The sequence below is a fragment of the Actinia tenebrosa genome, unplaced genomic scaffold, assembly GCF_029948245.1.
Source record: "Actinia tenebrosa isolate PJP-AT-01 unplaced genomic scaffold, QUT_ActTen_1.0 PGA_scaffold2__45_contigs__length_23673736, whole genome shotgun sequence".
Classification (NCBI taxonomy): Eukaryota; Metazoa; Cnidaria; class Anthozoa; order Actiniaria; family Actiniidae; genus Actinia; species Actinia tenebrosa.
The window spans coordinates 18,132,927-18,150,811 of NW_028292579.1; the positions used below are offsets into that span (position 1 = coordinate 18,132,927).

Consider the following 17,885-nt stretch of genomic DNA (forward strand, 5'->3'; position numbering starts at 1 on the left):
TTCGATGCACAGGCACGGCTAGCTTTCAAGATGGCGCAGAGAACTGTAAAAGGGACTATTATATTACCTCTGAAGCCCAGAATTACGTCCTCAGCTGCTAAGCCAATCTATGAGCCCAGAATCAATGAACACGTCATTCAAATCCATATATGGGTACTCTTGCACAACAATGCAATTTTCGCGAGATGGGAAACACACACAAAAAACCAAAAGCATTTTACGACTGGGCTGCCACAAGCTGTAAGTTCGATTCATAGCTGTTTTAAAATTACCTACAAAAAAACAAAAAAAACTACTAGATAGCTGCCATCATGGATTTCAAGCTTCATTTTGGAAGTGAAAATCTCACTGAAGAAAGGGTGAATTACCTAGTTCGAAATTCCAAAGACTATGCGTTGATGAATGGCGCTTTACTGCAGTCAAAAAAGACGCCGGGTAAATCCAACCACGTACCTTTTATGCTGTTCCCTACTCCTTTTCCGAAGAAGCTCTTCGATGAAGTGAAGCAAGTACAGAAAGATTTAAATCTTTTGGTATATAATGTCAGCAAAGACCACGAATTCTTGAGAGAATCTCTACAAGGGTCAGTAACTGATGTTTTGAAATTTTCGAAAACGTGTCTAGTCTCGTCAACCTTTGTTTTAAATGCACATGTCTGAAGGGTTAGCTTCTAGTTCAAGTAATATTTTTAGTACACTAGTTAGTAACTTTTATTTCGGTAAGTGTTCTTTCTTTTTTGGGGTAAAATTCATAAGGGATAAAATATGACAGAAAACGAAACCTAGCGTTGGCATCATGCCTGTTAAAAGTTTTATTATAATTATCATTATAGTCGAATTTATGCTAGTACCTAGACCATCATCAATCAGAAGTACTAAACAAAACGACAAGTACTGGTAATCCAGTCTCGGTACATTTCATTTAAATATGAAGCAGAAAGAGAGAAAAAATGGAATTATTTTTTTGCGTGACACCCGCCACCCATTGCCGCCAAAATAATGACTTACACTGTAATTTGCTGGAGCCTCAGCTACGTTTGGTCGACTAAAATAACCTAATTGTTTCGAAATATGTAAATATTTGCCGCCCCAGGATAGATATTCGATCGTTTTGTGCATGTAATGGGACATCGCAATGAGAATTACCGAAGATTTCTTTTTAGAAAATTCGGTTTCAAGAAAGCTGTTAGTAAAACACGTATTTATTGTCCTCATTGTGCCCACAAAATTCAATGCAATTATTGATCGAGAACAAGAAAAATACCGACATGGACAGTAAAAAGTAGTGTCTGAAGGTAATTGTACATGCAAATATAGATTTGTACGAATGGAAATCGGAGAAAATGCGCTTTTAACAAGACTAAAGACTTGAGATTGAAATTCGAAGGATGAATAATGGCTAGTCAGTCATAATGCGTGACTGGTTCGTAGTACTATCGACTGATAAGCAAATTATGAGACATTTTGAACTGAAATATCTTGGATATTTAAAAGAAATTCCGTAACGTATGTATCAATTAGTCAATTAAATTTACTTGTTTATTTTATCTCTTCTCTCTCTTTTCCTATACTGGGCTTTCTGTTATTTTAGACAGAAAATTTGGTAAAACACATTGTTGTAGATATATAATTGTAAAGGGCAAGACTTGACTAGTCATGAGTTAAGGTTGCACCCATGCATATCGCATTTTCATTCAGACACTACTACCTATTGGTCCTGACCCCTGCCTCTTATCATTCTAAATTTTTGAAGGTCAGAGTTTTTCTTTTTGATTCACAAGCCAGTCATATTAAACTTCTGACCAGTGCTGACCGCTTCTTTGATCGGCTTAACATAAACGACGAAACGAAACGAAACAATAAAATGCGAAACGAGGATTTCGCATTTTACAGATCTTTAAAATGCGAAACCGTCATTTCGCATTTTACAGATGTGTAATATGCGAAACGACAGACTGTAACCCGAGGCTTTGCGATCCCATGTTTAACTGTAAGCTTACTCACGAAATTGGATGAAAACTGTGTAGCTCCTTGTCTTAGAAAATTAGAGATTACTTTGAATCTCAGTGGGAAGAGCAGTGTAAACTTTCCACGTACCAAAAGCCACAAAAAAGCCACAAATTATAAACTATATTGAAATACTTCAACTCGTGTTGTTGTGGCGCCATTTTGAATGCACAGGGACCCAATCGAATCATAATATATGACATCAGTGGAAAAAATTTAGAACAATGAGTTTGAAGCTAAACAATACCCTGCAATATACAAATAACCCTAATCCAGAATACAATACATCCTGCAACGACAAGCAAGACCCGGGGTTCCGTTTATACGTGAGTGAGCCATCCGTACAAAACTTCGTACCCCTAGCGGTGCACATTTGAATCCGCTACCTTGTGAACAGAACGTATTTGATAAAAATTTAAAGAGACTGTTCCGCGTAAACAGTACGTACAGGTCAAATATTCGTCCTGTATATCGTATAAACACACTCTCAGTCTTCTTTTGAACTTACTTAGGACTATCAAAGCTGATGAATTCATTGGTCGAATCTACGATATCTATGAACGAACAAGAAAGGAGGGAATATCACAGGTTAGTGTCGAGAAATAGGAGCATACAGAAACATGTGTTTGGTAAAATACCAGAAAAATTTCCCAGGCTATTTGATGTTGTTTAATCATATTACGCGAATCATACTCATGCCACTCAACAGTTTCCACTAGGAATAGATCTTATTCGTGGTGTGACAATGTTTTCCCAATTCAGCGTGTCAAACCTCCAGGGGATTCATTTTCTTTTGTTTTTACTCTTCGAAAAATCCATGAGTATCCCAAAGGATACGAAAGGAATAACGATGATATCCCGACGAGTTTCAAAACAATACCTCTTCATTCCCCCAGGGGTACCGGTTTGTCACGCTGAATTGGGAAAACATTGTCACACCACGAATAAGGTCTATTTGTCACTCGATATAGCTAGTATTTGATTCATTAGAGATCAAATTAGAATTTGAGAGTTCGTCAATTAAAAATTAACCGAAATTAAACGGATAAAAGAAAAGAACGCGATTGTTAGAATGAAAAATACAATTCATCGTGAACAATTGTAATAAGGCATAAATACGTGAAGATAAGCACGCTAACAAACGCAACAACCCTAGAAAGAAATCAGAGTACCATATGGGAATCGAAGCGTGCTTATCATATATATACAGTTTGTATAATAAGTCGTACTTATTCAATTGTCTCACGATTGAGGGTCTTTTTTTAGAAGGATCGCGTCGTTTTGACTGCAAACTGCCAGTCTTGGGAATCAGGTGATGGTGTAGACTGGATGGTGTTCGTCGGAAAATCTTTGCTCTGATACTCCAGTCTCGAGTCCTCTCTGTTGCTCAGGGTTAGCCTCGATTTTCTGCAGAATATTCATGTGTTCCATTGAACGTCCATGGAATTTCAAAGTATTTGTATTGTTGAAGTTGTGCATTCTTTACTTTACCGTTGCAAGGGCGGATGCAGGCTTTTTTTGAAGGGGGGTGGGGGGTCTCAGGTGAATATTTGTACGGAGACACTAACTGGGCCACTTGAGGAAGGTTAAATTTTCAGCATTGATTCATGTATTTATGTACTATAGTGAATAGTTAGATGGCGAATGGCAGAATCCTCTGTTCAATGTTTTGTGACGTTTTGAGCCGATCGAGTCATTCGTGTCGTGGCAAGATTTTTTTTACTGTCAAATTGAACCAGCATTATCGAGTCAATCGCAAAACTCGCAAAACCCAAAGCCTCCGTCTCTCTATGAACCAGTGTTATGCTGGCTCCATCGGCTCAAAAACAGCACACAAAACATTAAACAGAGGATTTTCCGTCTACAGAAAAAGTTTGGTCTCGAAAATTTATCTCAGATTGGAAATATAACCAAAAAAGTCTCTCTTTCCCCGTCGCTTCTTAGTAAACTTGCCCCCCAAGCAATATGGCGTCGGAAACCGTGAAAGGGTCTATTGTAAGCTACTTTGATTACTGCAATTTTCATTTGAATCATGTAAGTCCGTGTCGATCTGTGAGCTGCACGCTGAAATGTGTCAGTACCTTTCATATTTTTCACTTAAATTCCAAAAATTCAAGAAAAATTTAAATTATTTTTTGCTTTATTTGCAGCCGATAGAAGTTGGCATAGTCCGAGCAGACTACATGTTGGAAAGTGACAAACCAACTGTAAAAAGTGTCAAAGAATGCAATGAAAACATAAGCGTCAAGCAGGTTGAGATAAACACAATGGCGGCAGGAGCTAGCAGTACGGGCTGCCAGCTAACAAAACTTCACCGGTGAGCAATAGGCCATTTCACGGATCCCGTTACTTAACCTCAGTCTCGTCAGCGTGTAATTATTCTTTAGAATTTGACTACAGTCCGCAGTAATGAAAGGAATTTACAAATCAACAAACAATTGAAACTTAAAAATTTCACGGCTTGTAGGCAATTTCTAAAGAATATATTGCACGCTGACGAGGCTGAGGTTGAGCCGCGGGATCTGTGAAATGGTCTATTATAATAGGATTACGATGTTTCAAGGTAGATGCTTATGAACCTTTTACACTAGTTCCTCTCGATATATAGTGACGAGATACGATTCAATTTTATACTTATTAATTATCTATGAGGGAATATTAGATCTAATTTTAGAGCTCTAAAGCATGGTTCCACTAAGGCGCCCGCAAACCCTCCCTCTCATCCAGTTAATCATTTATATTTCTGTGATGTCACTCATTTAAAAAGAAAAACAGATGTAATAAAAATTTTAAATACTTAAATAAAAAGATAATAAATTCACACTTAAACACTTCAAAGTAAAGCGTGAATGCATAAAAAATCTTGCCTCAAAGTTTCAGTGCAAAGAGAAGTCTTAAAAAGGAGCTAGGATTTTTTTACAATATGCTAAAACATTGTCTTTTAAGAGTTGAAAGTGCATAATCTAAGGCATGACTGAGACAATTTATAGGGGTAGTGAAAAATAGGTTTGAAAACAAGCTAGTCACACCAAACTGCTACAGGAGACTCATTAGAGGTAAATAACTCCACTAACACATTTTAAGACTGTTTGTCCCTAACCCTAACTTGGGGTTAGAGTGCAAAAAGTGGGGTCACGTGACTTTTTTGAATTTCTTGTTCAAACTCACATCAAAGTCTTTTAGCTAAAGACGGAGTGGAACAGAAAGCAGCTAACAATATGATGGTGATAGTGGGGGTGGTGATGATGGTGATGATGATGGTGATGATGTTGGTGATGGTGCTTTTTTGTGTTTTTTTACCGACTTATTTTTCTAGTCTTTGATTTCAGTTATCTTGTTGGGATGCTAAATCAAGATTTTTCAGTTATATCTCAAAAGGTATTTGGCGAGAAGATTTTCTATTTTCATTCTATTTTGCCTGCATTCTTCCGCTGTAACTGATCTTGATGGTGCATGAACAATGCCAAACAAATCATTGACAATCATAACAAGCGCATTTTACATCCACCGAGAGACGACAACGACACCGCAAACAACACAAAGGACAAGAAAACATGCAACTGCCGACAAAAGAACAATTGCCCGCTTAATGGCAACTGCCTCCAATCATCAGTTGTATACCAAGCCACCGTCACAAGAAAGGACAACAACACTACCGCAACATACATAGGACTCACAGAAAACGACTTCAAAACAAGATACAGAAACCACACCGCCTCATTCCGCCACGAACAACATAAAAACTCGACTGAACTCAGCAAATACATCTGGACTCTCAAGAACGGTAATATCAGCTGCTCCATTTTATGGCGCGTCCTATCTTCAAGCTCCGCCTACAACAGCTCCAGCAAAAGATGTAACCTTTGTCTTAAAGAAAAGTTTCTAATAATTTATCGACCGGAACTCTCATCATTAAATAAGCGCAACGAACTTGTATCTTCATGCCGCCACAGAAACAAAGCATTATTACGCAACAGCTAAACTACATCCACTAATTAATTATGTATACTTTTTCTATATAAATGATAGTAACGAATATTCTTATCATTAAATCCCCTGAAGAGTGAAGCAATTCACGAAACAGGCTTGTCGGGGAAAATGTTGTCTTGACTTTTTCTTCTCAAACAAATATTCTGCTCTACTTCTATCGATGTATTGAGCACTATTTTACGGAAAATTGATTCACAGATTTCTTAAATATATATATATATATTTATTTAATGTTCTACATAGCTAAAACGTTTTTGCTTAGTGGCCCCCTTTAATGCCAATTTTTTTATGTGCTCTAGCCCTAGTGCTAGTCTTACGAAAACAACACCATCCCTGGAAATTGTACCATATAAAACTAGATATGTAATTTAGCTTACTGTCCAAATTCTTTTTCGACACGAGACTGGGAAGATGTTTTATTTAGCGCGTAAAGTTTGGTCGTTTGAGTCCGCCATTAAGCGATTGCGTTCCTGGCAACTTTTAGTGATTCCAAGGACGTAACGTCATACGCGCCTCCCTTCAAAATTCGCGGCTTTTCACAATGTGTAATTGCAATCAAATTTCGACTATTTTTGATTTAAAAACAAGCCTAAAACCAAGTCATGCCTTATTACAGAGAATGCTGTAGAGTCAGTGTGGATAAAAAGGATGGCAGTTACGCGTATGACGTCACACTTAAATTGAAATGCAACGACAAAATCGCTGCTCATAGAAATGGTGGACGAGCTTTTAACAATTTTCGGAACCAATTATTGTTTATTGGTGAGCAATATAACCTATTTGAGCATATAGAAAATCGGGGATTTTTTTCGTCATTAATAATTTCGTAAGACTAGCACTTTAAATTTTATTTTATTATAGTCCGTCAATTTTAGTTTTCTTTACGTTCTTCCTGGAAGCTCGATAATGGTATCATAACGACCCCGTAATGTGGCTCAATTGCTGGTTTTCAATCATTCACAAGGGAATCGGAAATAACAAAAGACACGGCTGCCATGTTGGATGACATAACAAAAGAGACTAATGAAGAATCTTTTGTTAAATTCATCCAACATGGCGGCTGTGATCGTCAATAAAACATTTCTGCTTTAAGTTTTGTAATACTGTGTTTTTCTAAACAGATTCCTAATAATACAGCAGTGAGTGGAATAGGTGAAATCCTGGCTGAAGCATGGGAGATATACGGATCCAAAAGGTAATAAATAACCTTGTTAATTATAAATATCCTAATTTTGAATTGCCTATTGCTCAACGTTAATTTAATTTGTGTAGAATATTCACGTGTTTCAGTAAAGGCCCGTGGAAATTCTGTTGGGGCGGGGGAGGGGGGGGGGGGAGTAATTTTATGCTAAAACGGGGAGGGGTAAGAAGTTATTTTACATTTAGTACAGGGGGGCTTAACTTCACTTTAAGGTCTACTTTGCTCATTTCAGAACCAATTCTCCCTCCCCTTCAGAAAATCATTGCGCAGTCCCTAACTTCGTACACATATAAAAAGAGTAAAATAAAATAAAATAAAAAAATAAAATAAAAAAATAAAATAAAAAAAATAGTGCCTTCCGGTCGATCGTCGTCGTCGATGCTTAAGCTCCCTATTTGCTTCACTAGTACTGTACTGCTGGTAGTTGAATTTATTTAGTATTTTCATTTGATGCTGAATCAAGCCTATGCCTAAGTACGTTCATACCTTTTCGTATTCTACGATTGTACGTTATTACGTCATCGCGGCCTCTAGGGGGAGATTGGTGCCATTTAACAAAGATTTCTCATTAGTATGCATTGTTATAACACAACAATGGCCGCCATGTTTTTGTCTTTTAACTCTCTTGGGAATGCTTGTAACCCACCAATTGCTAAAGTGTATTATCATTATTTCCCCCCAGCGCAATCATATTGATGCCAACGTTTCACGAGGACGTGGCAAAGTACGACCAAACATTAACGGAGTACTACCTGCACGAAAGGTTATTAGTTTTAGTGATATCTATAATTAATATATTTTATCTCTAGTTTTCCCCGACAATATCGAGATTTTTGTTACTCCCATCACGTACTATAACACTATCACTACCATCTACACCACCATCACCACCACTACCCTCATCACCATAACCATCAGCATAACCACTACACAAGTTAAATAAATTACTGTGTGCACGTAAATAATGAAATATCGTCATCTTTAAAAAGGATACCTAAAACAGAGAGAGAGATAAACGTTTGAATACAAAGAATTGCCACACTCACAATTGTTGCTAATAAGCTACACTGATGTTCACATAAACCATATACACTCAATTGAACAATCGTTGTCGGGTTCAGAAACATAGAACATAAAAGCTGAGACCGAAATGGCACATGGGAAATGACATAATTATATTATAATTTATTCATTTGCGCCATCCATGCAGTCGGTTTAGAATGCCAAACACGTATTAAAAACAGTGGATGATGCCACGGGTCGCATGTCACAGCGTGCATCTAATTAACGTACTTCCCATATGCAATTTCCGTCTCAGTTTCTATGTTCTATGTTTCTGAACCCGACAACGATTCTTCAATTGAGTGTATGTGAACTCTTTTTTTCATACTATTCGAGACACTTTCGTCAAAATAGGTGGAAGGTGAAACATGAGCTAAATAAAAATCGTCCATAAACAACCGGTGATGATTATGGGACGTCCTTATAATACTATTTGATAACCTAACTATATTTCTATAGAGTTCCAAGGATTAAGCTAATTAGAAGAACGTACGAAGAGGTGCACAAAACCGCCAAATTAGTTGACAAGAAGCTTTTCGTGTAAGTATGTATGAACAAAAAGACGAGCAGTCAAAAAATGGTTGGTTGACAAAGTCAGAACTTATGGACTTTACTTAAATGCAAAACTTCAGTTACGAAAAGCATGTTTGAAATTCTTAAGACAAATTTGACTAAAACGCCTAGCAGTGACTATATAGTTTAACAAGATTCGATAAAAATTCTAAAGACTCGAAAACATGATCATGATGCAAGGCATGGTAAGCGCATTTTTTTACGCAATAATGGAAATGCAACATTGCATTGAATGAACATGTTGAACTAACCTGGCACCCTTTGCAATACAGCAATCGTTTCAAGCAAATTTGCCTTTTTTTAATCAATAGGTTGTTGCATAATCAAACGCCGCAACAAATTGCTACTTCTAGCCTTAAAGGTATCATCATCTACCCGATGTCCTTAGGACCGATTTGAATGACACGACTGTCTATTTAAGATCGCGTTATCTTAATATTACACTCATTTTAACTATTTTTACAGGGAAGGCCAGGAAGTTGCTGTAGTATATCATAGATATGGTATAGTTCCAGGAGAATACAAATCAGAAGATGTAAGTCTAAGTCCATTCAACTATCAATCTACCACGAAACTAGCACAGTTATATAGCGATTTAAACTTACAGACTTACCATCTAGTCGTGAAAAGGAATTAAAAACAGAAATAAATAGAATTAAAATTTAAAAAAAGATAAAAAAGTTTGTCAAAAGTGTGATAAGTTCGAAATAGAAAACGCGCGCGCGTGCTGTGTGCAGCTATAAAGCACATGGGGGCTGGCAGAACACAAGAGAAGTGTTAGGAGAAGCACGACGCGTAGCAGGTTCTGTGTGGTCTCATAAAGCATGCGTGCGCTCCAAACAACATTTTAATGTTTATTATTTACTTTCTTGTAAGGCTTGGTCTGCAAGGCTTCTCATAGAGAGATCTCTAGCTATCAAATGCCCAACTATTGCAAGTCAGTTAGTAGGGACGAAGAAAATCCAGCAAGTCTTGGCAAAACCTGGAGTGGTTGAAAAGTATGAAATGAATTTATAGAAAAAAATACTATTAGATTCATTATATTACACTCAACAAAATTACTCGATTCTGATTGGACAAGAGGAGTACAATCAAATCGTTAAAAGTGTACTCTGTCAGAGTCCCATTTAAGTTGCTCAATTTTGTTAAGCGTATTATAAACAGGCAATCGCACGATCTTCTCGTACAATTCGAAATTTATAGATACTCCTCCACCCGGTAAGCTCAGTTGGTAAGAGCGTCGGTCTGTTGTGCAGGAGGTCGTGGTTCAAGCCTCGGCCGACTAACACTCAGGGTCTTAAAATAACTGAGGAGAAGGTGCTGTCTTTGTAATTACATCCGCAAATGGTTAGGCCTTGGAAGACAAAAGAGAACCTGTTGAATTATTCGTGTAAGTGTAGGGGATTGTCTCCCAGTTCAACAGCCTATCCCTGTCTGGAGGCATAACACTAATGTACTAACAAATCACTCATGTTTATAAGCTGCACGGTTGCTAATAGCGCCTTAATATGCAGCCCGTAAAGTCCTCCACTCATAAAATGTAAAATAATAAAGATGAAGGGAGGGACCGAGGCTCCACAAGCCCACCCCTACCTCTGCTCATGAATAACGCTTGCTTATAAATTGCCTTTACCTTAATTACCAGATACATATCAGATAAGGCTGCTGTACAGCGACTTAGGAGGACATTCACTGGCCTTTATTCTCTAGATGAGGTAAGACATCTTCTATAGTCTTGCATTCCTCAGTGGGAGACCGAGTCTTTAAGAGTTCTCTGACTTCAAATCTCTATAACAAAATAAATTTGTTCATAGAAGATAACACTTGACAGCAATTCAACTGATAAACTTGTGGTCCTCTGTTAACGTCTCTAGTTAATTAGGGAACGGACCATTATTAACTTGGTCATCCAAGCTACGTGAAGGTCTAGACCCTGGGTGTTGGTCCGGCCAAGGCTTGAACCACGACCTCCCGCGCAACAGACCGACGCTCTTACCAACTGAGCTAACCGGGTGGCTAAACTTATTGGACGTTTCGGCTTCGCAACTAAAACCTTCATCAGCAAGATCGTTATGCATAATGGCGTCCAAAATTTATTTATTATCAGTCAAACTCTGTAAAAAATAGGAAAGTTATTAGCTTTGAGTGACGATAAATAGCTTAAGCATGTCGGAGATAGACAAGTTTTATTTATTTATTTTATTTCAGAATGCCTGACTGCTCCTACAGCATTTTTAAATTCGAGAGAGTTAACCATTGTAATAAGTGTACCGATATACACTTGTCCCAACAGTATCATTGGCTTGTAATTATAATATTTATTTCCATGTAGGGTCCAGAAGGTGATCAGACTGTCAAAATGGCACTCGAAGATCCAGATAAGTTTGTTCTCAAGCCTCAGAGAGAAGGAGGAGGTAAGATACTCTTCTAGGAACTCGAATATTCAACGATAATGAATTAGCCTCTATCTAAGAGCTTACTGATGACAATATTGGGTAATTAGTAACAATAATGCGAAAGAAACGCACAACTCTTTCTTGGTTGTCATAGAGGCTTTGCACCATCACGTGATGGCAGCCATGACAGGAGGCAGAAACAATTGAATCTGGTCTAATGTGATTTACATGCGAAAGGATTCAGGTTTCCAGGGAAGAACGACTCTGCTGATGTTCATGTCATGGCTGCCATCACGTGATGGTGCAAAGCCTCTATAGACCTTTTTCGAGTTCCAGTTTGCTGTGTTCCTTGATTAAAGACTCATTTACTCAGGGTTAACTTCTTACTAGTGTCTAAATATTCACAAATACAACGCTTTGATGAAATTCCACGGATCATCAATGGAACATATTGTGTAATATTCTATACAAAATCGAGGCTATCCCTAAAAAAGGCCCGACAACTTGAAAATGGAGTGCCCAGTCAAAATTCAGATAGAGTGCACAGTCACCATATGTCTGTGAACCAGTCACTATGATATATGTTATTCAGTGCAACTAGACAATATATATATTCTTTGGCTTTGTATCATGGATATATGAAATTCAAATAGAGTGCACAGTCACCATATGTCTGTGAACCAGTCACTATGATATATGTTACTCAGTGCAACTAGACAATATATATCTTTGGCTTTGTATCATGGATATATGAAATTCAAATAGAGTGCACAGTCACCATATGTCTGTGAACCAGTCACTATGATATATGTTACTCAGTGCAACTAGACAATATATATCTTTGGCTTTGTATCATGGATATATGAAATTCAAATAGAATGCACAGTCACCATATGTCTGTGAACCAGTCACTATGATATATGTTACTCAGTGCAACTAGACAATATATATCTTTGGCTGTGTATCATGGATATATGAAATTCAAATAGAATGCACAGTCACCATATGTCTGTGAACCAGTCACTATGATATATGTTACTCAGTGCAACTAGACAATATATATCTTTGGCTTTGTATCATGGATATATGAAATTCAAATAGAATGCACAGTCACCATATGTCTGTGAACCAGTCACTATGATATATGTTACTCAGTGCAACTAGAAAATATATCTTTGGCTGTGTATCATATATATATGTTATGCACTCTAAAAAATGTTACAAAAAGGTTTACTGACGGGGTTAATCGTGGAATTAGGTGGCAATATTTTGATGTGTTGGTTAGGGATTTGTTTTTGCTTGTGCTGCAGATTACCTCAATCCACTTCCTTACTTGCCAATGGTTAAACAGTCCTAGAAGCGTGCTGTACAGCATAAAACAAAAAACAAAACAAACAAACAAACAAAAAACAAAAATAACGACAACAACAAAAGGAAAAAAAAACAAAACAATATAAAGTACTTCTCGAAGGAAGGTTAGCGCGATTCTGTTGCTTCAATTTGTATTATTATACATTTTACTAAGTATCTCAATTCTGATTGGTCGAGAGCCCTCAGCCAATCCCCGATATCGTGTGAACTCGACATGATAAATGTATTATGTGTAGGTTTTCCTACAGATAATACATTTATCATGTCAAGTTCATTCAAGGTCACGCTGTGGTAACTTTGTTTTTATTCATTATGTGTATTTATTTCCAGAATTATGTACAAAAACAATTATTTAAGGAATCCTTAACTTATTTTCATATATTTTATGAAGAATTCTCGAAATATTTCTGAATTAAGAATTTTGCATTTTTCACGCGACATCATGGCGTTTATAATTCTTGTCTCTATGATTTAAAGTTCATGTTAATTTTTTTAGTACACAAAATGTATAATAAAGCAATTATTGACTTCTGTTATCGCATAATATCGTAAATTATCAAGATAATTTACGATATCATGCTCAACCTCATCCAATAATTGCTTATTGTAAACTCACTAAAGATGGGCAATTTATTTTACCGCGTGTACAAATGTGCATAGTCCTATTCAGCTTGTGAATAATGTTTTCCCATTTCAGACCACGTATCATTTCTTAGAGAATAAGATTCTTTGTTTGCGTTGTATCCATATTTACGTGTCTTTTAAAACGAAACCATGAAACAAACAAACGATCACTTTTTAAAATGACACGTGGTCAAAAATGGGAAAACATTACGCCCAAGATAAAAACATTTTCTATTATCAATCAATAGGGCACAATAAATTTGGTGAAGACATCAAGACTGCGCTAAGCCAGGAAGACAGATCGCAGTTTATTCTAATGGACAAAATACGAAGTCCTTCAGTGAAGAACTACATTGTGCGTCCAGAAAATAGCGAACCTGTTTTTACTGATGTTGTCCCTGAATTCAGCGTTGTCGGGGTATACATTGCGTAAGTTCAAAATACCTTTTCTTTAGCTATAATATTAAAGAGTGCTTTTTACTTAAAACATTAAATGGTCCGAATGCCTACATCGTGTAAGCAATAGATCTCATGTCCATAATTTTGTAAATAAGAATAGATAATGTCGTATGTCTAAGCCTGTATTTTTTTCAGGCTTCAGCAGTATCAAGGACGTTTCCAGTTATTTATTCTTTGTAATTTTGTGTATACTTTAAAAAGCCTGGTTCACACGAACGAAGTACCGCAAATGCCCATGCGCGAATGAATAGCAAAATTACACTTGAACTGCAGTGACGCAATTACTTGTGTGCGCATGCGTACTTTAACAACTTGCTTGCATTTGCGTTGCTCGTAGGATTCAGGCCTAACTCAAACATATTCAGCTTAACCTCCCTAATCGTCTTAAACTACGAGAATAGACAAGAATAATGCTATACTTTATCATTCTAGAGTCAAGTGACCTATGTCGATCCCTAATTAACAGCTTTTTTTTTTTTTTTTTTTTAACAGCGATGGGGAAAAACTAACTGCTAACAGAGAAGTAGGGCACACAATGCGTACGAAAAGCAACAAGTATGACGATGGAAATGTTTCTTCTGGAATAGCAAACTATGACAGTCCATATCTATTTTGAAACATGTCTAGGTAAATATGTAGTTTTTTAAAGAGGTAGTCTGCTTAACGAAGCGAATGTAACCGTGCGAAGAAACGTAATGATATAAATGTACGTTTTTAATAGAGGACTGACTTGCACTAACAGGTCACGTGACCTAACTCCATTAAAAAGAGCAGCTGTGTCAAAATGAACATCACAAACGAAAAGAGCTCTTCGATATTAGGAGTTATAGCCCATAAAAAGCCAAAAAGGAGAAATGGCATTGAAAATTGGATCAAATATTTTATATAAGGATTTGTATGTTCGATTTTATGTCTAATGCAATTTATCCTATGGTCAAGGTCTCCTATGAAATGCTTCAGAAAACGCGTACCATCGCCTGTTCTTTGAAGCTTATAGAACGGAGATTGACTACAAGCCTCTACTTTGTCAACGAGTTGCCATCACATCATCAAGCTCTATCAGTATTTCGAAAAATGTGTTCGCGCTTTTAGAAATGGAATTAATCAATTCAATTTAATCGAGAGCCAAATGCGATATATACTCTGTTTACATGTAATTCAATATCGATGTAACTCTATTTTCTTGTATTTTCTATTTTCTTGTAACTCTGTTTTATTGAAATTCGCTATCTTTGTAACTCTGTATCTTTGTATCTTCGTAACTCTGTATCTTGTAACGCTAATTAGACCAAACCGTAGCAGGAGATTCTGTGTTTAACGGCTCTCATAAAAATGGCTTTTCTAAACTGGTACCGCGTTACTCGATCAACTTAGATAAGAGTTGACCATTCATTCAGTTACCCCAAGGTAACTAGTTAATAATTATTGAACCTCTTTTAGCAAACGTTTGCTAACGACCCAGATATTTTTAAAAAATGCAGTAAATTTCTAAAGTCCAATTTTTTTCTGTAAAAAGGTCGTATAGAGTTCGCTGTATTTTACACAGCTTGCGAAAACTGAAAAGTGTCAATTTTTGTCGTTTTCATTCAATGCTATCGATTTTAAAGATGTTCAAAATTCAGTAACCGCTCTACGAATCGAACACATCGGATTCAATCGGATCTAAAAGTGAAAAATCTGAAAAAATCTGAAAGATAAAAATTTGACAAATTCTTAAAAGGATAGGATGCTTTTAGATACTTACGATGCCGCACGGGTAAAGTGCAATTAAATGCAAGGTGACTTCTAGATAAATTGACGCAACAAAAAAAAAAATTAATTTGATATCAAAATGAGATACGACTAGACAGCTTTTACAAACCTTGACATCATTATCAGGGTATGCGAATGTTAATTTCCAAAACCTCGTTAGATTTCAAACATTATCGCAGACGAATCTCTTAGAATATTAACATTTCCTTACGTTTTTTATATTTTTAGAGCACAGAAAGACAGCTAGCGATACTTTTTGATTTGAACCTGTTTGGTATTCTTAAGTCAATCATGATTTTATTTATCAGTACTTTACACGCAGTATTCGTAAAGATTCTAAAGATCTCACAATAAAGGAAAAGAAACAGATCGTTAACCATTAAAGTTTTGTTCATTTATGTAAATGAGGCTCGTGCGATGCGAGTTTTGTTGGTCCACGCAGCGTCATTCACATCAAAGAATAGAAGAATACAAGAATTCGATGATTGGCAAGCACCTACGTACTGAGCATGATTGCGACACAATCAATATAACAAGCAGCTTTAATATTCTCAAAAAGCTGTAAAGCAAAGCGGGCTAAGCCGATGGCTTAGCGGTGAGAGCTACCGCCTCTCTCACATGCGACCCGAGTTCAATACCCGCCGTTCTCGGCGGTGCATATCGCATGTGAGTAGAGTTGCTTGCTCGTCCTCCAGTGCTCCTAGGTCTTCCCCGCTTCCCGGATCCTCCGCAAAGATCAACTCCTAAGGGCCACTCTGTCAATCCACCATCGATGTCGCAATACCTACGCCGTTGCCATCGTTACCAGGGCGCTAATTAGGCAAAAAAACCGCGACATTCAAGGCTTAATGTTTAAATCCTCCTAGTCAATCACTTTTAGTGATAATACATGAAGTAGATTTTGTCTTTTTGAAGTGTTCTCATATGGAAAAAAGCTTTCGATTTTTTTCGTAAACTGCTGAGGCATACGGTTAAATAGAGTAGAAAAAAGCGCGCTTAGGAAATTTCCAATAAAAACTTAAATCTCCTTTCCAAGATTCATATATGCTATATTATCATGAATCATCTTTCAAATGGTAGATTTTTGAATTGATATATTATGATATAAAGTTGTTACGATTTTTTTAATTTGCTAACTGTGTAATTTTTGTGTACGTCTATGTAAAATTTACTACAATATCTTAGTACAGTGGGCAAATATGACTGATAAGAATCAATTTTCAGAAAATGAGCGATTCCTTGGACGCATTGTTGGTCACTGTTATATCAAGAGATCTTTCATGTTCAATGATGTTCGATTCTGGAAGACTTAATCTCTCAAATAAGAAAGGGAATGTTTTGTAACGTTCGTGAGAAGGAAACCTTCTTTCTTATCCATGTCCTTTTCTTGAATCATTTAATCGTCCTGTTCAGGTTAATGGTTATCATCATCGGTATCGTAATTCCAGAAAATCTTGGTCAAAGTCGCACAAAATAGGCTCCAAACTATTGCCCGCCATCATGTTGATCGATTTGGCCGAAAACAAAAGGAAACTCATCCCCAGTCCCCCGCATCACACATTTTTTTGCTCGGCCAGCCCGTTCCGCCGCCCTACCTAATTAGCGCCCTGATCGTTCCATATATTAGGCTTATCTTTTTTTACTCATTGCCAGACTGGCAGCAACAGTTGGCTTGGGTATCTGATTGAGTGATTTACACATTATGAACAAAAAGAGCTCAACTTCTTCGCTTTGATTTTCATTAAAATTAACTACGACGTTTTAATCTTTGATTCATTCGATAACATTGACAACACTCGCTCTCTGTCACTTTCTCACACTTCGTGTTTATGGGGTCATTTGATAAATAACACAGGGTACCCATCCATTTCGCACAGAAATCATTCATTTATTTCCTTGGAAATGCCTGAACACTTGACGTTCAACATTTGCTGTGTCTTGAAGGAAATCCATTCTAAAACAAATATAGATCAATAGATTATCATAAATTGATATCAAATATTTATTTACTGTCCAAAATCCAAGCGCGCGCTTGATTTTGCTTTGTTTGGAGATAAGATGACAATGACACATAACGATTTGTGCCATTGAAAGATTTAGCGATTTGAAATTTTGGGTGTTTTACGATGTTTTGAAATACGAAAACACACAGCTTTAACTTGGACGTCACGTATTTGTGCTGTGTGGTTAGCTTTGTCAGAGTTTTCTTCAAATATTAAATGAAACTGTTTGTAAAAAAAGAAGTTTTTGCGATGTATTTAACTAATTTTGGACCTCTTAATTACGTTTATTTCATTCAATTTAGTCGTGATATTGATATTTTTGCTCATATTTTTTGTCTGTCATCGTCAAAAGTCGTGTATTGTAGTGAGCTCAGATTGAATATTAAAAGGGTTAAGAACTTAAAGTTTGTGTTTTGCTCCGTCACTTGCAGTATTAGGAGATTTTTCG

General features: G+C 36.8%; 2 protein-coding genes across 3 annotated transcripts in view; one reads left to right on the forward strand and one right to left on the reverse strand.

Annotated features, from left to right (window-relative positions):
• Positions 1–17,885, forward strand: part of LOC116303066 (glutathione synthetase-like) — a 19,623-nt gene continuing 1,738 nt past the window's right edge. The window contains exons 1-13 of one of the 2 annotated variants that reach the window (XM_089033814.1): positions 1–583; positions 2,519–2,594; positions 4,157–4,323; positions 5,336–5,384; positions 7,118–7,191; positions 7,880–7,960; positions 8,719–8,799; positions 9,298–9,367; positions 9,709–9,830; positions 10,478–10,547; positions 11,165–11,246; positions 13,472–13,652; positions 14,175–14,309. In XM_089033814.1, the coding sequence (XP_088889940.1) occupies positions 312–583; positions 2,519–2,594; positions 4,157–4,323; positions 5,336–5,384; positions 7,118–7,191; positions 7,880–7,960; positions 8,719–8,799; positions 9,298–9,367; positions 9,709–9,830; positions 10,478–10,547; positions 11,165–11,246; positions 13,472–13,652; positions 14,175–14,298 (1,449 nt within the window). In that variant the 5' untranslated portion in view covers positions 1–311 and the 3' untranslated portion in view covers positions 14,299–14,309. Of the gene's footprint in view, positions 584–2,518; positions 2,595–4,156; positions 4,324–5,335; positions 5,385–7,117; positions 7,192–7,879; positions 7,961–8,718; positions 8,800–9,297; positions 9,368–9,708; positions 9,831–10,477; positions 10,548–11,164; positions 11,247–13,471; positions 13,653–14,174; positions 15,819–17,885 lie in introns of those variants that run through there. The other variant, XM_089033813.1, reaches the window with a different exon arrangement.
• Positions 17,165–17,885, reverse strand: part of LOC116290105 (b(0,+)-type amino acid transporter 1-like) — a 12,069-nt gene continuing 11,348 nt past the window's right edge. Inside the window, exon 12 of the mRNA XM_089033815.1 lies at positions 17,165–17,388. Coding sequence (XP_088889941.1) covers positions 17,315–17,388 — 74 coding nt within the window. The 3' untranslated portion in view covers positions 17,165–17,314. The remainder of the gene's footprint in view (positions 17,389–17,885) is intronic.